The sequence below is a fragment of the Jaculus jaculus genome, chromosome 4, assembly GCF_020740685.1.
Source record: "Jaculus jaculus isolate mJacJac1 chromosome 4, mJacJac1.mat.Y.cur, whole genome shotgun sequence".
NCBI lineage: Eukaryota > Metazoa > Chordata > Mammalia > Rodentia > Dipodidae > Jaculus > Jaculus jaculus.
This window is the reverse complement of record NC_059105.1, coordinates 117250768-117272136: the sequence shown is the minus strand read 5'-3', so window position 1 is coordinate 117272136 and position 21369 is coordinate 117250768. Positions and strand designations below refer to the sequence as shown.

The window sequence follows — 21369 nt, the reverse complement described above, 5'->3', positions numbered from 1 at the left end:
GCCACTCTTAAATAAATAAATAAAAATGAACAAAAAAAATTTTAAAAGGAGTAAAAAAAGAGTGAAGGAACTAAGGAAACAGACATAAATGCTGAGACTATTTCACATTCCTTGGTGCTTTTTTCTAGGGGCTGTCAGGTGTGTAGAACGGGTAGTTTAACTAAGGTTGTGGGTTTTGTCAAGCAGTATAAGGCAGTGAAAGGAGGGCAAGGGGAAAGATGTGATTATATTCACTGACCACGGAATGCAATCCAAGTAAAGAGGGAACCAAGACCTGAGAGATGGTAAACAGCAGTAGAATATACATCTTCTGGAATAAAAGCCCAGCATTAGAAAATAAGAGGAAGTGAGCTGAACTGATACAGCTGGTATTAAGAAGTGGGAGTTTTAAAATTGTGTGACAGGGTGCTGCAGCAACTGATAAGATTTGAGCTGTGACTATGGCAGCAACTAAGAACTACTATGGTAGAGCAAGAAACAAGGTCCTGGGAAAAAAAATGAAAGAATTCAAGAGAATTTTCCTAAGAGTAAAGTTTCCAGAAAACCTTGCTTTAAACATGTCATTACTTGCTAGCTAACATTTTTGTTGGTTTTGTTTTTCCGAGGTAGGGTCTCACTCTAGCCCAGGCTGACCTGGAATTCACTATGTAGTCTCAGGGTGGCCTGGAACTCATAGTGATCCTCCTACCTCTGCTTCCCGAGTGCTGGGATTAAAGGCCTGTGCCACCACACCCGGCCCTTCTAACAAAATTTTAATCAAGCGAATGTTCCACACATCTGCTTCATGGCAGTAAGAACATATGCCTGGCTGGGGGTGTATCTCAGTGGTAGAGGACTTGCCTAACATGCAGGAGGCACTGGGTTTGATCCTCAATACTAAATAAAGAACACACACTAGCTGTTTCAGAACTGGAGACATCATAAATCTATATCCATATACAATATGGTATTTATAGGCACACAATGAAAGTGAGGCAAGATAAACCTCAGTGGCAAAATGCTTGCCTAGCAGGAACAAAGCCCTGGGCTTCATACCTCACACTAAAATATAAGTAAATAATTTTTTTAAAAAAAAAATAAAGATATAGAACAAACACCAAATAGTTGCCAATGTGAGGGAAGGGGACTAGAGATAAAGAACAGAATAAAAGGCAATAAATATAATAATCTTGTTCTAGTTTAGGCTGACCTGGAATTCACTATGTAGTCTCAGGCTGATCTTGAACTCACATCGAGTGCTGGGATTAAAGGCATGCACCACCATAATGCACCAGAAGACCTGGTTTCCACAAGTTAAAGAGTATGATTAACATAATTCTCAAATCAAAACAAAAAGTCAAAATAGAAAGGAGACAAAATCAGGTGTGGTGGTGTATGCCTTTAATCCCAGCACTAGGGAAGCAGAGGCAGGAGATCACTGTGAGTTCAAGGCCACCCTGAGAATACATAGTGAATTCCAGGTCAGCCTGAGCTAGGGAGTGAGACTACTTCGAAAAATAAAAACAAAAACAAGGAAAAGTAGATAAGACCTTTTTTTCATGACAAAAATCAAGAGAACGTTTTTTTTTGTTTTTGGTTTTGGTTTGTTTTTTTTTTTTTTTTTTTTTTGGTTTTTCGAGGTAGGGTCTCACTCCCTAGCTCAGGCTGACCTGGAATTCACTATGTAGTCTTCTCAGGGTGGCCTCGAACTCTCGGAGATCCTCCTACCTCTGCCTCTTGAGTGCTGGGATTAAAGGCGTGCGCCACAACGCCCGGCTTCAAGAGAACTTTTAATTGTGAATGTGGGCACTGCAGGGTAAGGAAAGGAAATGACATTCAGAGAAGACTAACAGAAATGAGAAGCACTGAAGGAGGAACTTGTGTAAGAAGGAAGCTTTAATGCTTGAAATCTTTCCCTGATTTCTCTTTGTTTTTGACTATATATACCTATTCATTCAACAGATAGTTACTAAGCTTAAACAAAAAACAAAAAAACTTCTTTCTATGTATTGATTTTTCTTTCATTTATTTATTATTAGTAGTAGTAGTAGTTTTTTTGAGGTAGGATCTCACTGTAGCTCAGGCTGACCTGGAATTCACTATGTAGTCTCAGGATGGCCTTGAACTCACAGTGATCCTCCTACCTCTGTCTTCCAAGTGCTGGGACTAAAGGCATGCACCACCATGCCTGGTTTCTTCTATGTATTTCATCTCCCATTCATTTTCCAACTCCTCTGATTTGACTCGATTCTCATCCCTACCACCACTTCATGAAAGTAGTTTTGTCAGACACAGCTCAGTAGTTAAAGGAACCTGTTTGCAAAGCCTGCCAGCCTGGGTTCAAGTCCCCAGTCACATAAAGCTAGAAGGGTATCCACTTAAAACAGCAAGAGACCCTGGTGCCCCCCAGCCCCACAATCAAGCAATAAAATAAAAATAATAAATTTTAAAAATCAAGAAAAGAAAGTTTTGTCATGATCAAGTACAACTTTCATGCTGTCAAACACTATGGTCACTTATTTGAGGACTTCTCTCTTGACATTCAGCAGCATTTGAAATAACTAATGATCCTTTTCATCTTGAGATACTCGGCTTCTATATCAATTTGAGTTGCTTTTATTTGTTTCTTTTTTTTTTTTTTTCCTTCCCCTTTCGAGGTAGGGTTTCACTCTAGTCCAGGCTGACCTAGAATTCACTATGTAATCTCAGGGTGGCCTCGAACTCATGGTGATCCTCCTACCTCTGCCTCTCGAGCGCTGGGATTAAATGTGTGTGCCACCATGCCCGGATGTTTCTCTTTTTTTGATAAATGAGCTGCTTTTATGATGGAGAATGGAATTACAAAGGGGAAAGTAGGGGGGGAGGGTATTACCATGGGATATTTTTTATAATCATGGAAAATGTTAATAAAAACTGAGAAAAAAATAAAGATGTTGGAAAAAATATTTTATTTTTATTTATTTGTTTGAGGGGAGGAGAGAACAGACACACTAGGGCCTTTAGCCACTGCAAACGAACTCGAGGTGCATGCACCTTCTTGTACATCTGGCTTACATGGGTCCTGAGGAATCAAATCTGGGTCCTTTGGCTTTGCAGGCAAGTGCCTCAACTGCTAAGCCATTTCTCCAGCCCTGGTTCTGGTTTTTTGAGGCAGGGTCTCACTCAAACACAAGCTGGCCTCCTGATCTTTTGAGTTCTTTCTAGTGCTCGCACTGGTTCTCATGACCTTATGATCTCTGTGATGATAATATACAAAATTCTCAGTCTACTGGTCACTCCTCTGACAGCCTAACTTGTCCTGTTGACTATGGATCCCTTCCCCTAAGCATCTCTCCAGGAATTCACTTATGAGTATTCAAATGTAACTCAATTTCCAAACCTCTTACCAAGGTCTTTCAGATCTGCCTATCTGTCCAAGCTCACTAAACTTAGTCAAAGTGATTTAGATCCTAGCCCCGTCCATTTCTTTTCTTACTCATTTTTGCACATGGTGCTTCTGCCTGGAATAAATTTCCCAGTTTCTGCTTTAAAACCTCAAGTCAGCATGCAAGGAGGCCTTGAGTTTGAATCTCAGTACTATGATAAACACACACACATTTTAGCTGTTGCAGATCTGGAGATACCGTAAGTCTATACCGATGCACAACATGGTTTTTATAGGGATACATTGAAAATGAAGCTGGAGATAAGCCGCAGAATAGAATATGTAACAATTTTAATTTAAGGTGCAGAGTGCTGTGGTGCTCTGCTAGTCCCAATGACAGCAGTCAGTGGGCTTCGCCTGGAACTTTCGTGTAGTCGGCCTTCTTACAAGCATACAGGCTCCATGAGGAAAGGGATGACAATTGTTTCGTTCTTTAGGTCTGCACCTGACGGAGGGGTCTAGTGCACAGGAAGCGCTCATTCATGTTGAAGCAAGGCAAAATTAAACGTACATGTACTGCTGAGCACAACGCAGGGACCCCAACGCTTCACCGCACCCAAACTAACACCTTCTAGTCCAGAACTCCGAGCACCAGCGCGGAAGCTGGGGCACCCGCCGCTCAGGGCGCGCGCGCAGCTACGCCCTGATTGGCCCGAGCCCGCGCCCCCTCCCCCGGCTCGGCCCCGGGCGGGCGGGCGGACCAGGAGCCGGGCCGAGCTCGTTCACACTTCCCATCCCAGCCCGCCCGCCCGGGAACGCTCGCGTAGGGTCCTGCCCGACGAGCCTCCCGCCCGCCCCGCCTCACCTGGGCCCGGAGGTCTCATCGTGCTTTCGGTTGTCTCCGGAGGTCGGTTTTAAATTGCGCGCGCCAAGACGCTTCAGGCCGTAACGGGCGTGTGGCGTCACCTGAGGGCGTGGCCAGAGGCGCGCCTGCGCAGACGGCCTCAGTCGAGCTTGGGCGTGTGCGTGGACCGCGGGAAGACCGGGAGAGCCTCCGGTGTCCGAGCGGCGGACGCTCGGACTAGGGTGGACGAGGTCTCTGCTGTCGTGGAATTTAACGAGGAAGGCAGATTGATGAGGAAATGGCTCATTTCCCCAAGAGACCTGTGCTGTGCGGGCAGCTCTTTGCTGTTCAAGCAAGGCAAGAATGGGTGCCAAAACAGTGTTTAGATTCTGTGTGTGTGTGTGTGTGTGTGTGTGTGTGTGTGTGTGTGTGTGTGTGTGTGTGTGTGTGTGTGTGTGTGTGTGTGTGTGTGTGTGTGTGTGTGTGTGTGTGTGTGTGTGTGTGTGTGTGTGTGTGTGTGTGTGTGTGTAAGAGTATGGGCGCCCCAGGGCCTCTTGCCGCTGCAAACGAACTCCAGACGCACTTTGCAAGCACATTTAACCGCTGAACCATCTCCCCAGCCCTGTTTATGCATTTTTATATGAAGGACATTTTTATCTATATTATTTTTTTAAAAAACTCCCTGGAAACCATCCGGCACCTTTCCAAAATAAGGAGGACTGTGTTCAGTGGTCAAAGCCTTTAGTTCAATCCCTAACATCAAAGGGGGGAAAAGATGGAAAGGTGAGCATAGTTAAAAGATGCTTCCTTGCCGGGCGTGGTGGCGCACGCCTTTAATCCCAGCACTCGGGAGGCAGAGGTAGGAGGATTGCTGTGAGTTCGAGGCCACCCTGAGACTCCATTGTGAATTCCAGGTCAGCCTGGGCTAGAGTGAGACCCTACCTTGAAAAAAAAAAAAAATGCTTCCTGTCTGTTCAGCTGCTTCTGACCTCAAGAGCTCTGTAATGGGAGGAAGGGCTGTAGCCATTCCCTCAAATACCCTCCCATCATATCATTTCTTGTAACTCACACGTCTGGCATGTTTGATCTTTTTTCTCTTCAAGGGTGTTCTTGGCATTCAGAGTGCAACAGTTCATGACATGGGAGACCCTTCTCTTTGTAGAACTTTATTTAGCATCCCTGACAAAATGGTCATCACTGAATGTCATCGGTGTCCCTCGGTTATTTTGGCAACCCCAAAACACTGCCTTTTGTTTAAAGCTATTTGTGAATAGGCACAGTGGGCTAGAGAAAAGGAGTTTGCAATATTCTTCACCTTTGAGGATGGTACTGTAAACCACCCAGGAGCCCACATGAGCAACCAGGACTGGATGCCCCTGGCCCCACATCCTGACCCTCTAACTCAAGCATCCACATGATCTTCCTTGCTGTACTCTGATCCTCTTCCCAGTGAGCCCAGAGTGTTTGCCAAGTACAAATCTGATCTGTTACTCCCAGTTGTCAAAAGTCTAAAACCCCTTCAAAAGTTCCAGTGTCCCGGGGACTAAAGGGACCTACAAGTTCGGCCCCTAGTAGTCTCTCCAGCCTCATCTTGGTCTTTCCTCTCTCTGGGCTGTCGATCTTAGGCTTTCTTTCAGACTTGCCTTCATTTTGCTGGCTCCTACCCCAATGCTTCAGCACATCTGCTCTCCTCCCCTTAAGTTCCCCTTGTTTCACCTTCAACTAGTTAGTCCCACTCAGGTTTCAGTTCCAATCACTTCCCCCAGGGAAACCTTCCCTGACACATTGGAGGCATTTTTTTTTTCTTTTTTTTTTTGGATGTATGGTCTCACTCTAGCCCAGGCTGACCTCGAACTTATTCTGTAGTTCCAGGCTGGCCTCAAGCTCACAGCACTCCACCTACCCCTTGCCTCCTGAGTGCTAGGATTAAAGGTGTATGCCACCATGTCCAGCCTCACTGGATGCTTCTTATTGGAGGCTACTATGCGTACATGAAAAGCAACTACGGTTGGGGGAGTAATAGGTGGCACTGAATTGGAGATCTTGAAGAACTGATTTGGAATGTCTGGCAGAGGAAAGAACCAAGTGAAACGTGAGGCAATTCTGTGGCAATAATGGAGCCTCCTAAGCTGACGGCTTGGGGCTGTGTGTAGGGAAGCAGAACTATCTCCGTCCTGTGTCTGTGGGCTAGGCATGCCCAGTACAAGCAGGTCTCTGACATCCTGCTCTGAATGCTGTCTTTGTTTAAGAGTTGGGGTTACTAAGGATGCCAAAAGATTGAGTGATTTATCAATGGTATCAGTGGCATGTGACAATTCCTGTGTTTGTACAAAAGTAAAGTCGCAAGGCCCTCCTTCCACTCTTAGGCAGCCAGAAAAGTTCAGACTTCATTCCTCCCCCAGATTCTACTTCCCCAAAACACAAGGGGGAAAGTATTAGTTTAAGGAAGGAACAAGTTTTCAGTTGTCTACCTGAACAAGTTACCATTTGGCTTCCAGCCTACAGCTGGATCTATCCATAATGTAGTTTCTGACTTAAATGATCAAATCACTGAGACCAAATGGGCATTGGTTAAAATGGCTTTGCATTTATTTTGGCCTCTGAGCAAACGTTTTTAAGTTTTGTATGCAATATGAAATTCCTGACCTCCTAAGTACTGGGCTAAAAACAAACAATTTCTATCTTCTACAATTTACAGTGACATACCTCCCTGTATCTTAAAATTAATATAGTGCTTTTCAAAACACTTCAAGCGTTAAATCTTGTTTCATTCCAGAGACCACACTGAAAGGCTGCTAGGGTAGGTACTTGATTCCTTCTTGTGCCTCAATTCTTCTCCATGTAAAAGAGACCATGTGCTGGGCATGGTGATACACGCCTTTAATCCCAGCACTTGGGAGGCAGAGGCAGGTGGATCACCGTGAGTGTGAGACCACCCTGAGACTACAGAGTGAATTCGTCAGCCTGGTCTAGAGTGAGACCCTACCTCAAAAACTAAAGCAAATTCAGTAAATAAATGAGACCACGTGATGGGGTTGTAGTACGAGGAGTCCCAGTGAATTAATTCCCAAATGAAAAGCAGCTCAGTGGCAGACCGTGGGCAATACTCAGTGAACACTAAGCGCTCTCGTACTAGAACTGCTGTTGCATCCTAGAGGCATATCAGATTTTGTATCAGAATAAAGCTGAACTTCCTACCCAGAGAAGTTTCCCCTTTGTGAGAGTATTCCCAGAGTGCTACAGGTCTGTTCTTTCCATTACTGCTTTTTTTTTTCCTTGTACCTTCTGCCCCACCCAAGCTGTGCTGACTGTTCCCTTTGTAATCTTCTGCCCACTCATAACTTTTCTTGTTTATTAGACTAGAAACAACCATGTAGAACTAGTACTCATTCCATCTTCTTTCTACCTGAGCAGACTTCTAGAGTTTATGCATGTTCGTAGTCACTAAGATCTTTCAATTTGGTTGTTATTTGGGTTTGGCACTATGAAAATTAATAACCTTAACTTTCTGAGTTATTTTTTCCTGGCTACTGGCCATAGCACTGGAAACCACAGGGTAGACTGGTTTAAGATACATTGAGAAACACCAGAAGGTACTGGATGGAACTGTTTGGATAGGAACTTCTTGGGAATGGCATGTGAGGTTAATTGATGTAGTGAGACACCCTTAGGAATCATGCGAGGATGGCCATGAGAGTTCCAATTTATACATATTGCTTCCTTTTTTGACTGGAGTTAAGACATTAACATATGATTTTCTAAAAAGCAGATGGGCATTTTTAAGACCAAAATCCCACCAGTATAGAACCATCATTGCATCTTACCTTGAAAGCCATATTGACAGATGCCAGCAGATTAACATAGGAGCACAGTAGCAGAAGTCATAAATATTGACTGACATCGGCTTCTGGAATGCTTTTATTTTTGTAAGGGGAGGGGATTCCACACCAGAACAAAAGCCCCAAAGGCTAGCATCTGATGCCCTTCTGGGGCAAGTCAAATGTGGGGCCAGGTTCTCTTCCCCACCAGATCTTCCTGGCGGAGGTGACTAGGAACAAAGTTGGTATTTCCAAAACAACCACACCCATAACTATTTCTTAATACGCCTCCTCAGGATGCTCACAGTTTTAAAACAAGGAGAAAATATACCAATCATATCTCTAGAATCAGGACTCTGGTAGAATTGAACTGCTTCACAGTTCTTCCTGTCCAGCCCTGGCAATGGGCCTAGATTGTGATGACCTCTCTTTTCAAAACCACAAAGTTCAAGTAATCTCTTTTTCATCTTTGAAAACAGAATGCAAAGCCATAACCAGAAAATGCACAGCTAAAGCTTTCCAGTTAACAAATAAGCAGCTTCCTCTCAGAAGCATATCATTCATCCCAGAGACCCCAGAAAGCCTACCCGCATGAGGAGCTTTAGACTGTTGCTTCCAGGTAAAAAGGTCATCTGAGGTCGGTTATTAAGTATAGGAAATATTTCAATTATGAGAGAGCTCACCACTAACTTAACATTTGGGAGTAAATGCTAACAAATATTCAGGAAGTAGTGGGGTTTTCCTCGGATGCATAGAAACAGCAATAATGAATGAAAAGAGGGCTAATTATAAAAATAGAAAATAAACATCTTGGTTATATTTTCAAAACAGCAAAGGTACAAAATATTGGGTCCTAAGTATGAAAAGTTGCTGTAACAGTAAATGGAGTAAAGCGGAGTACATCAGCTTGGCTGGGAACGGAGCTAACAGTTTAAGAAAAGCAGTTCACAAGGAACATGTTGGGAGTCATTCACAGAAAGGAGTCAGCTGGAATGGAGGTATTCTCTTTTGCTTCCAGTGTTGATACAGAAACACAATTTAATAGGACTTTAGCTCCCTAGCAGCAAGATCCTCCTATAGCATCCATTTCCCTGGACTTTATTTGGGTCATGACCAAAGTTAAATTAGGAGAAAATCTCAGCGACAACCCCTCCGCCCCCAGCCAGATTAGGCCCTGCTATCTATCGTAGTTCCCACTGGCAAAGTGAAGGTCACATACCACTGACTGTGTAAAAAGTAAACTTGCAGCCTCAAGAATCAGAAATACCTTCTCCCATTTTTTTTTAATAGTCTCTACCTTAAGGTGACCCAGCCAGTGGGGGACAGGGAAGAGTCTTCACTTGGGCCAGAAGGTTGTGAAACTCCTCCACTGCCTGTGTGTGAGCCACAGGATTTAGCACCAGATGCTGGAAGAGATTGACAGGCTCAGCATTCCGAAATGTCTTGGGGATAGGGATGGTCAGGGGCAGGAAGGTATTACCAATGAGGAAATGATGGAGAGACCTTTGCTGGAGGCCATGGCCCAAGAACCAGAGAACATCCTGGAGCCGCTTAGAGAGCATGTTGTGCTGCCAATCTGTCAGGGGTAGCCGTAGCAACAGGTGCATGAGGGCTGTTTTGAAGTGGTAGGAGGTGAGGATGGGGTGGGTGGCCCCAGGGGGTAAGCTCTGGTGGTTCTGGAGACTCAAAATGATCTGTAGGCACTTGAGGTGACAGGTGTTCTCGGGAGCAAAGCGCCCTACAAGCTTCAGGAATAAGTGCTCACAGGCTGCAAAGGACTCAGGCCAGTGCACACTGGTGAGTTGTTCCTGCTCAGAGGCCTGACTCACCAGGTAGACCAAGGTGTCTTCCCGTTGCACCCCCAGGATCAAGCTGATCGACAGAAAGCGTCCAGAACGGTAATCCAGCCTGAGCTTGCAGGAGGTGGTAGACGGTGGGAGACTGAGCTTAAAGTCATACTTGTGGGCCACCAGGGCCCAGGCATTCCCTACCATGTTCCGGAACCACTGCACAGTCTTACACACATCCAAGTGCAAGCCAGTGCAGAGAGCTGCCTTGATGGAGTTGGCACACTTGCCCAAGACAACCGAGTGGTCCCTGTGGTGGTGCACCAGGCATAACACATCCCCTAAAAGCTGCTCGCTCTTACATATGCACTCGGAGTCCACCCGCACGGAGCCACAGCGGCGACCCAGGGCCGGGTCCCTCATCTCCAAGACAAACATAGTGCCCTGTGGGGGGACAATGGGCACAAGGACATCGAAGTTCTGGGTCTCATGGAGGGTCCCCCACTTTTCAAAGGCTGCCCCAATGCCCAGACAGTCCTCCAACTGTGGGTGAGCCTCCCGGCGACTGAGTACCCGACAGGCCTCAATGAGATCATCCACAAAGCTCTCCACAAACTCGCAGGTGCAGGACAGGTCACGGATGGCATTTTGGACATAATATTTGTAAAAGGTTTCCAGGGACTCCTGGGATGGGAAATTAGTAAGCCAGTTGTTAAAGGTGGCAGGCACAACATGGACCTCTTCCTCTTCCTCATCGCTACTGGAGTCAAAGGCTGGCTCATGCTGCATGTTCTGTCGCAGGAGCTCAAAAATGAGAAAAAGGCAAAAGAGGCCAGCATTCCACAGGTTTCCCAGCATCCAACTCAGAGGACCCTCCTGGCCTTTGGCCTGGAATGACCATCCTATGTCTTTCTTTCCTAGCACCAACTGGTCACTGGTTGTGTCCCCTCTCCAAAAGTCTTCTGCCTTCTGCCTTTGTTCAGCAGCTCGCTTTTTCTCTTCAAACTCTATCTCTAACTGCCGCATCTCCTCGCTCATTCGCTTCTCCAGCTGCCGACTCCTGGCTAGTGTGTCCAGGTCCATTCGGTCACTGACCATCAGGGGGTGGTGAACAACATACATCACTGCCAAGAACAGCAGGCTTAGAACAGCCATGGAGGCCTCTGCATCTGGAGAAGTAGGAGGGTGGGGGTCAGTGATGATCTTCTGCATGTGTTTGCTGTCCAGCAGATTCCCAGAGCCCTGACACCCCAAATCCTGGACATCAGCTACCCAGAGAAACAGAAGGCTCACGGAGTGGGGCTTGGACAAAGCAAGGGTGGTTTGCCTGGGAAGAGACTTGGGGAAAATGGGAAGCAGCAGAATGTACCACTAAGTCAACTGTTTTCCTTCCACATGATATGGGTGGTATTTAGGTGTCCACAGGATGGACATAAAACTCTTTATTCAGTGTAGGACAGGGAGGGGGACCTTCCTGGTGGGGTGGCCTCACCCGACTCATCAGTCTACCTCAGGCACCAGATATACCCCGCTGATCCTAGAGGCTCACTTCCACAGGCAGAAAACAGAGTCGGCCTGTTCCCCCTCCCTATGTGGCTAGCCCTAGGCCCTAAGTGCAGTACCCCACTCCCTCTGTGACTTCACAATCCTCATTCTGCTCACCCTATGTCATCAGGCCACTCCACCTCACCCCTCTGCCCAGTGGGTGCCACAGAGGCTTAATGCTGCCAGCTCCTTTGTGCTGTGCTTTTTGAGGTCCCAAGAGGGCTACCAGATGCCCATCAATCCAACTACATTCTTCAGCCCAGACACTCTGAAGAACTGGAGAGCTAAGGCCCACCTGACAGCTGGTAGTGGTGGTTCTTCAGTCTCCCCACCCATCACCAAAGCTCGAAGTTTCTGGCCTCTTTCATCCCAATAACTCACAGCCTAAGGGTGGTGAAGGATTATGTCCTGGGAATACTGAAGCCAGGTGAGGAGCTCCCCTCCATGACTTGGCCTTGTTTAGACTCACTACTACTGTGTTAAAGATTACAAAGTTACACTGGGCCAGGTGTGGTGGCGCACGCCTTTAATCCCAGCACTCGGGAGGCAGAGGTAGGAGGATCGCCGTGAGTTCGAGGCCAGCCTCAGACTGCATAGTGACTCCCAGGTCAGCCTAGGCCAGAGTAAAACTCTACCTCGGGAAAAAAAAAAAAAAAAAAAAAAAGTTAAACTGGGCTTTGAACTCGAAGTAGAAGTCTCTCTACTATTCATAATTTACCCAAATCCCACTCCCAGAATGTATATTTTCCATCTATCCAGGTCAAATTAAAGACCCAAACCTCAGGGTTTCGCCGGGGTGCTGGGGGCAAGTTACTCACCATCGGTAGAACAAACGCGATCTTAAAGAGGCAGCGCGGCCAGGCCGCCCCTGCCTTCTCCCGGCGGGGTGGGCGCTCCGGGTTCATCGCCCGGACCGACCACGGGTGTGGTCCCGGGCCCCTCTCCTGGGGCACAGGGCATGTTTGCCCCAAGGTCTAAGGGTGGTGGTCGGCGCACTCCTACCGCTCTCTGCCGTGAGGTGCGCGGCTCCCTGGGTCCGGCTCCGCCCGGGCCGCCCGCCGAGCTCAGCGGGCAAGCTCCGCCCCGAGGGGCGGTCCTGCGGCGCGCACACGCCCCGGGGCCGCAGCCCTGCTCGCCGCCGCGCCGCGCCGCGTCGCTGGTGCCCCAGGGCAGCGCTGCGGTGCCCATCCAGGTCGTGAAGAGTGGATGTATACTAGGAATTTAGGTGCGAGGACAATGCTGGCGAAACCAGGAGTTGACTCGGAAGACCCACTCCCAATACCGGCTGGAAAAAATGAGGTGCGTTTCAACGCCCGGCTTGTATACTCCTCACTCTCCAGCCACACACAGACTCATATAGCTTTCTCCAATCAAAGTGACTAAAGAAAGGAGCAGAAGTAGGAGGATTGCCATGAGTTCGAGGCCACCCTGAGACTACATAGTTCCAGGTCAGCCTGGGCTAGAGCAAGACCCCACTTCGGAAAACAAAACAGCAACAACATAAAAAATTATGGAGCTGCAGAGACAGCTCAGCCTGCAAAGCCTGGTGACCCAGGTTCAAGTCCCCAATACCCACGTAAAGCCAGATGCAGAAAGTGGAGTTCGTTTGCAGCAGCTAGAGGCCCTGGTGTGCCCATTCTCTCTCAGTCTGTGTGTCTGTTGTTTCTGCTTGCAAATAAATACAAAAAATGTAATTATGTATTTGGAGCAATGAATGTGTTCAATTGAAGTCATATGCTTGAAAATATGTTTGGCAGAAACAATTTTTCTGAAAATACTTTCAAAGTATATGTAAAATCATATTACCATGTAATATTTGCAATCAATCAATTTACATGATAGGTGTGGACTGAAGTTTCCAGACATAAACCATACCTGTGCTAAAGATTTTACAAGGCGAAGTGACTGTCTAAAATTCTGTGGTGGTGGCTGGGAATGGTGGTGCATGCCTTTAATCCCAGAGGTAGCAGGATCACCTTGAGTTCGAGGCCATTCTGAGACTATATAGTGAATTCCAGGTCCACAGCGACTGTACTTCGAAAATAAAAATAAATTTTGTGGTTGTGGATATTAAAATGTTGTGGAATGGGAGCTTTAGGTTGGTTTTGTTTCCTTTGAAAGTCATTTGCCTATCTCTGCATCTGACCTAGTTAGCCTTGTGGCTATCAAAACTTTGAACATGTATTCTCAGCAGACCAACTGGCTTCAACTAATCCAAAAGCTATGAATACCGTCAACATTTGAAACCTACAGCAGAGTTTTCTTTGCCCACTTATCTGTTTCCCTACTAATGGATTTAGTCGGTGCCTTGATGAATAACTTTGTTCTCTAGCTACTAAAATCTCATGTGGCCACTTCCACACTGGAACATGTCTTTTGACGAAACCTGAATTCACGTTCCTGGGCCATAGTAACTTGTATTTGACTCAAGAATACACTCTCTCTCATTCCCTTTGAGGTGAGAGAATCAACTGTTTTGGTGCTTGAATGTGGAGTCCCAGTGATGAGCCACTTTCACCCAACAGTCCACCCAGGTCAGCATCAGGCACTAGCACAGGACCCTTTGTGGCCAGCCATCTGTGTCTCCTCAGTGGATGTTGGTGAGTTCTTTCCAGAGCTTGGATCTCTGTTGGTCTGGCCAACAGTTCATTGGTTTAACCTGAGGTGGTTGTTTGAACATTCTGTTTTGTTTCAAGAGCACTCCATTGTTTGTATCCAGGCATTTGATTTACTTTATAAATATTTATTTATTTGAGGAAGTGATAGAGGTAGATGGAGAGAGAGAGAGAGAGAGAAAGGGCACCCCAGGGCCTTCAGCTGCTGCAAACTACAGACCCGTGTGCTACCTTGGGTATTTGCTTATGTGGGTACTGGGGAATCAAACCTGGGTCCTTTGGCTTTGCAGGCCAGAGCCTTAACTGCTAAGCTATCTCTCCAGCCCTTGATTTACTTTTGTTTTCAGACCTTTTTTTTTTTTTTTGCTAGCATTTGTCCTGTTTCTCCCACCATTCCTCGAAATCCCTAATTCAGCATTTTTCTGCTCACTCTCGCTTTCGCGCTCTCTCTCTCTCTCTCTCTTTCTCTCTCTCTCTCTCTTTTTTTTTTCCTCGAGGTAGGGTCTCACTGTAGCTCAGGCTGACCTGGAATTCACTATGTAGTCTCAGGGCAGCCTTGAACTCATGGTGATCCTCCTACCTCTGCCTCCCAAGTGCTGGGATTAAAGGCATGTGCCACCCTGCCTGGCTATCTGCTGTCTCTTCTGACTTATGAAGTCCAATTTTTGGGTCCTTATCCTGTTAACAAAAAATTGATAAAAACAGACTAGAGAGGGATAAATTATGAGTTATTGGATTTAGTTAGGGAGAGATTATGAATTGTGAGGCTTATTTAGGGAAATTAGTGTCTAGGAAAAGGCTAGGGCTATTACAAATGCAGGCAGAAGACAGGACCTAGAAGCCCATGCTGAAGGATTCAGAGAAAACACAGCTCATGTAGGAGCGTAAAAAGCCTAAGTTCTGCACCTCCACATAGGAGAACATTAAGGGGCAAGTGGTGATGCACTCACAGCCTAAGGAAGAGCAACAGGGGAAAAGCATCAAAGCAGGGATGGCAAATTCAGACGCCAGAAAAAATAGTTAAAAAAAGTCAAGGGCTGGAGAGATGGCTTAGTGGTTAAGGCGCTTGTCTGCAAAGCCTAATGATCCAGGTTCAATTCCCCAGTACCCATGTAAGCCAGTGGCTGGAGACCCTGGCATGCCCATTCTCTCTGTAACTGCATCTTCCTCCCTCTCTCTCCCCTTCCCTCTCTCTCAAATAAACTAAAAAGAATTTTTTAAAAAGTCAAGAGAGTTATTACACATGTGGTAGACCCAGGATTTCGAAGAAATTCAAAGTGAAAAATGTATCTGGAAACAAAAACCAAAGATTACTCAGACAGGTAAAAGACCAGAGAGAATTAAGAGTGAACGGCTCAGAGATCAAAGAGGAATCATATATATAATCAAAGTGAGCAATTACCCCAAAGCATGAACAGATGGAAGGTAAACATGGAAATACCAAGTAGAAAGAGGCCGACTTACGTGCCTGTTCAGACAGAAGAGACCATAGGGAAGAGAGGGAGGTTTGCAGGCGGTAAGTTCATTACAGCTAATTAAAATGGATTTTGTTGGATGTAAGGGGAAGACCTGAATGGTTCCTGGGTCCACTGACCCAAACACTAGCCCATCTAGGTAGTGTGTTAGACCTTGGAAACAGCAGGGGGTGCTGCAGCTATTTTGGGTGAAACTGGATCAGTCACGAGTTCCAGTTCTGCCAAGGTAAGCCCTTTGACATCTATTTTCTGGTTCTATCTCTGGGCTCCTATTCCTAATTATACTGCCTTAGAAAGCTAGTTTTCTTCTGTCTCCTTCATTATCTTGATTCGCACTTAGCTGTTCCATTACAGTTTTTGGAATTGCATGTTACCTTGATTTCTTTGCATCTCTTTTCTAACCAGAAACACACGTAAGGCATAATGAATGTCAAAAAGTTAGGAAATCCCTTAAAGCCATCCATACCCCCGTCCCTGGGTCAGATAGTACAGTTCATACTTATTCTAGAACTGTAAGGGCTGATCCCCCAAATGTTCTAAGCCATTCTCTTGCCTCTAAGACCCTGTTGAGATGAACTGATTCTGGGGTGATATGTAGAGGATTGAACCCCATTAAGAGTACACTCTGAAGCCAGGCGTGCTGGCACATACCTTTAATCCCAGCACTCAGGAGGCAGAGGTAGGAGGATCACTGAGAGTTCAAGGCCACCCTGAGACTACCTAGTGAATTCCAGGTCAGCCTGAACTAGAGTGAGACCCTACCTAAAAAAAAAAAAAAAAAAAACACTCTAGTCTGACCACTTGGGAACTTCCAGCTGTGAGTGATTTTTCCCTCCACTGGGCCTGCCGGGACTGGGAGGGCCCCCTAGCCTCTCCACATGTCCTCCTTTATCCCTTCCAGCTCCCCCACATGGCAGAGGCTCCTTGAACTTTCTCTTTTCTTTCCACAATTTTTTTTCCAGGCCCTCCACATGGGATCTTTAGCCATGTGGGGGCCTGTCCTTGGCTCTGTATGTCCCTCAATAAACATGATAATTTAATGAAAATATAAAAGAGGGCTGGTGAGATGGCTTGGTGTTAAGCACTTGCCTAGGAAGCTCAAGGACACCGGTTCAAGGCTCGATTCCCCAGTGCCCATGTAAGCCAGATGCACAAGATGGCGTGTGCATCTGGAATTTGTTTGCAGTGGCTGGAAGCCCTGGTGCACCCATTTCCCCCCCCTCCCCCTCTTTCTCTGTCTGTCACTCTCAAATAAATAAAATAAAATAAATCTTAAAAAAAAATAAAAAGAGTACACTCCAGGCCTAAAACACATCAGGGATGGCAATTTGTTTTGTTTGTTTATTACTTTTTTAGTATAATCTTATTTTGAGAGAGAGAATGGGCACACCAGGGCCTGCAGCCACTACAAACAAACTTCAGACGTGTGTGCCCCTTTGTACACATGGGTGACATTGAGTGCTTGCATCATTGTGCCTCGGGCGACATGGGACCTGGAGAGTCAAACATGAGTTCTTAGGCTTCTCAGGCAAGCACCTTAACGGCTAAGCCATCTCTCCAGCCCTGTTTGTTTGTTTAGACATAGGGTCTCATTCTAGCTCAGACAGACATGGAACTCACGCTGCAATATCAGGTTGGCCTCTAGTCACAGTGATCTTCCTACCTACCTGTACCTCTTGGGTGCTGGGATTAAAGAGATGGGCCACCATACCCAACAGGTATGGCCATTTATATGCATGGCATGCTTCAGCCACTCTTTCCATTCTCAATCCCTCCTATCAGCACTCTACATGTCATTATTTTTTATATTAGATGTGGACATATTTTGTATGTAAACAAACATGTTGGTACCATCCTTTCCCACCTCCCTGCCCCTTTTCTGAAGAGGCCTTCTTCATTAGGAATGCAGGTCAACCCCATGGGGATTGTGGGTCATGCATTATGGGGGCAGCCATCAGTTATGGGGGTGAGGCAATGTCTCTGTGAAAAATGTCCCAACTTGTGGCTCTAACAATCTTTCCTCCCCCTCTTTCCTGAACCATACCGGGAGCATTTTAAGTCTACTTCAGTGATGGGCACTTAGGAGCATCTAAATGTCTGGTTTGGTAGGTGTTGAGTGTCCTCAGTATCTTTCTCCATCACCCTTGTGTTGCTATCAGCTTAACTAAGAGAGCAGCATTCTTGCTCATTTACATGTCATTATTTTAACTGCTTTCTGTGATATTGGCAGCCTAAGATACAGAAAATTCTGCCAAACTCCTCCTCAATGCCATGTCACCAACTTGCTTTTCAGCCTCAGACTTTCTTCTGGTGAGATGTTGATTCTTGTTTTGAATTCTGGATTCACATTAGAAATTGTTTAGAGGAAGGGCCCTCCAAGTGTCCTAAAGTTAAAAAAAAAAAAGTGAACTTAGACTCTTTAGGCACTCAGTTAGTGAGAATTAAAATATATAAAACAAAGCTGGGCATGGTGGCACACGCCTTTAATCCCAGCATTTGGGAGGCAGAGGTAGGTGGATTGCCGTGAGTTCGAGACCACCCTGAGATTACCTAATGAGCTCCAGGTCAGCCTGGGCTAGAGTGAGACCCTACCTTGAAAAACCAAAAAAAAAAAAAAAAAAAATATATATATATATATATATATATATATATATATATACATATATTGTTGGAGAGATGACTTACTGGTTAAGGTGCTTGCTTGGGTAGACTAAGGACCCATGTTCCACTCCCCAGAACCCATGTAAGTGAGATGCATGGTGGCACATGCGTCTGGACTTCATTTGCAAGGGCCAGAGGCCCTTGTGTGCCCATTCTCCCCCCCTAAATTAAAAAGTATATACAAATATAGCTGCTATGTATACCTAACTATGTCATTGAACTGCTACCTAGAAGCAACAACAGGTTTGCTAAGAATAGGCACATGAATGGAAATTGCCCACACAAGATATGAGGATACCACACCTGGTCAATGGCAGTAATGGACAGGCAAGTGATGTCTACCCCAAGTAGGGAAATCAGTATGAGTATCCCAGAAACACAATTTCCCTAAAGTGACTTGAGGGAAGCAGAGTGTGGTAGTGCACACCTTTGATCCCAGCCCTTAGGAGGCTGAGGTAGGAAGAACACCTTGAGTTCTAAGCCAAGCTAGGTTATAGAGCAAGTTCCAAGCTTGGGCTAGAGGGAGACCCTGCTTCAAAAAAAAAAAAAAAAATCTCAGTAAATATTAATAAGAGTAATGACTAATCATAATGATGAGGATTATCACACTAATAGTTTTTGGAGTTCAGTGCCAGAGCAACCATGAACACAGAAATGATATGCAACACCTGCACCAGCAGAGGATTCAATCTCTCTTGGAGAAAGAGTGCCTTAGTCTGAGACATGGTGATTTTTGCTGTGAACCAAGACAAAGAAAAATGTTTGTGCATGAGGTAAAATCAAAAGCAGCTATACCTTAAGCAAGACAGGAGCTGTGCCCTGAGTAAAACAGGGTGTGAGAGCTCAATCACTGCTTTATATGTTACTTATAATATGAAGCCATAGGGAGTCATTCTGAGAACAGCGCAGGAAGTTCAACATAAGAATGTACTTAGGTGGTATGCCACTAAGCACGTCCAATTATTCTCTTGTATTCTTGAGAATTCTAGCCTCCTGCTTCAACTTCCTTCTTGCTCTCAGTTAACTCCTTCATTTCTCCCTGCTTTGGTTTATTTTTTTTATTTTTGAGGTAGGGTCTCTCCCAGGCTGACCTGGAATTTACTATGTAGTCTCAGGGTGGCCTTGAACTCACGGCAATCCTCCTACCTCTGCCTCCAAGTGCTGGGATCAAAGGCATGTGCCACCATGCCCAGCTCAATGTCTCCCTTTTTGTTTATCAAGATTTTGAACAGGGCTGGAGAGATGGCTTAGTGGTTAAGTGCTTGCCTATGAAGCCTAAGGACCTCAGTTCGAGGCTCAATTCCCCAGGACCTATGTTAGCCAAATGCACAAGGGGGCACACGCATCTGGGGTTCATTTGCAGTGGCTGGAAGCCCTGGTGTGCCCATTCTCTCTCTCTCTCTCCCTCTTTCTCTCAAATAAATAAATAAATAAAAATTATCAAAAGATTTTGAAGCATAATATTGAACACAGCAGCTCGATGATCAATTAATTGTTGGGTGCTGGAGATTCTTTTCCAGATTGCACACAAACATATGAAAACAATAATCAACATAATTAATACAATTAGAGTAGACTCCCCCAACCATTTAAAGTGATCAAAAGGGTTCAAATGAGAAGCACTAACAGAAATGCTTTCTAGCTGGGCATGGTAGCATATGCCTTTAATCCCAGCACTCTGGGAGGCAGAGGTAGGAGGATTGCTGTGAGTTCAAGGCCATCTTGAGACTATATAGTGAATTCCAGGTCAGCCTGAGCTAGAGTGAGATCCTACTTCAAAAACCAACAAGAACAACAACAAAAAAGAAGAAAAGAAAAAAGAAAAAAATGCTTTCTAATAATTATGTTCTTTTAATTTCTTTAAGATGATTAGCAAAAGTGTTTCTACTATGTTCTTGTAAGTCAATGATCTCAGAACTTATACTTTTATGATTCAGTAGATGTTTATGCACAGTATCCCAAGGAAATGGACTAACATTCCAAGCTACAGGAGTAACACAAAACTGAGTTACATTTCAAAGACACTTGTCTCTGTAAACTCACTAAATGATCTCCAAGCATAACAACAGCTGATTCTAGGTCAGTAACTGCATGTAACATATTATCAATATGATGCTGAGAGTTCCATAATGTTTTTGAATTTTTATGCCATTGTTCTACAAATTGAGCAGTAAGTATGCTTTGATATAAAGCAATTCCAGCAGTTGCAGCCAGAGCTGTTAAGGCAATTAAGTCCAAGCATTACAGCAACTACAAGTCCAGTGATCCTTTTTACTTGGCGTTTTATTTCATGCAACATAGATTCCAGGATCATCATAGCTGGAGAGCCCTGCCAAGGTCTGGGCATCTGCACCGGCATCCATACTCCTACCTAAGCTTTCAATATACAAATGCTTTCTGTGGAATAATTAAAATCTATAGAGGAATTTAACCATGTATATAAAGTACAATTTGAACAACTAACAGTAAGATTATTGGGGCTCCATTGAGTTGATCCTTTAAGAAATATAGAGGATGCCGGGTGTGGTGGTGCATGCCTTTATCCCAGCACTTGGGAGGCAGAGGTAGGAGGATTGCTGTGAGTTCGAGGCCACCCTGAGACTCCACAGTGAATTCCAAGTCAGCCTGGGTTAGAGTGAGACCCTACCTCAAAAAAAACCCTGTATATACACACACACACACACACACACACATATATACATACATACACACACACACATACACACATAGGGTAATTGGATATATGCAGTAACATCAAGAGAATTATTTCTAAGAAGTGTCGCTTTAGTATCATTAGTTATATCATTCACCCACAAGTCTCCTGTCCAAGACACAGCGTCATTAATGCAGTAGGGATTTTCCATAAATTATATTGCACAGGACCTCCAGGTAAATGAGGAGCTGGAGCAGAATTGCTTCCTCCATGCCAAACAATTTATGAATGGTTTGACTTCACATAAATGTTTTTTCCATCATTATCCCTCATCAGTTCCTTCCCTCCTCTTTTTGTTTGGGTCAGTGCTCTAGGGCTCCAATCTATGATTCCATAGGAAGTATTAACTAAAACCTGAACTTCTGGCCCTCTATAGTGAGTCCAATGTACCCAATCATCAATAGATCTACACAAGTGACTTGACATGCTGGTAACGAAGGAGCAGCAAATGTTGAATTGACTATATCTGTCCCCTTAAAAGCTTCTCCTGATAATATAAACATTATTTGCAGAGTATTTGGTCTTGTATTATTTCTAGTGATTGACATCCATGACCTAAAATCTTTCT

At 45.2% G+C, this 21369-nt stretch overlaps 2 protein-coding genes across 3 annotated transcripts in view; both read right to left on the bottom strand.

The window, feature by feature from the left end:
* Ncaph (non-SMC condensin I complex subunit H) overlaps positions 1-12266 on the bottom strand; it is a 69601-nt gene extending 57335 nt beyond the window's left edge. Inside the window, exon 1 of one of the 2 annotated variants that reach the window (XM_012952472.2) lies at positions 12156-12266. Coding sequence is in view for 1 of the 2 variants with exons in the window: in XM_045147347.1 (XP_045003282.1) it covers positions 4209-4227 (19 nt within the window). In the remaining variant the exon portion in view is untranslated. Of the gene's footprint in view, positions 1-4208; positions 4310-12155 lie in introns of those variants that run through there. The other variant, XM_045147347.1, reaches the window with a different exon arrangement.
* On the bottom strand, positions 8088-12283 carry Itpripl1 (ITPRIP like 1). The gene is made up of 2 exons (XM_004651739.3): positions 12156-12283; positions 8088-10961 (listed from the first exon to the last, which is right to left on the bottom strand). Exon 2 carries the CDS (start codon positions 10945-10947, stop codon positions 9304-9306), a length of 1644 nt encoding a protein of 547 aa, XP_004651796.2. The 5' UTR covers positions 10948-10961; positions 12156-12283; the 3' UTR covers positions 8088-9303.
* Positions 12284-21369: the final 9086 nt, after the last annotated feature.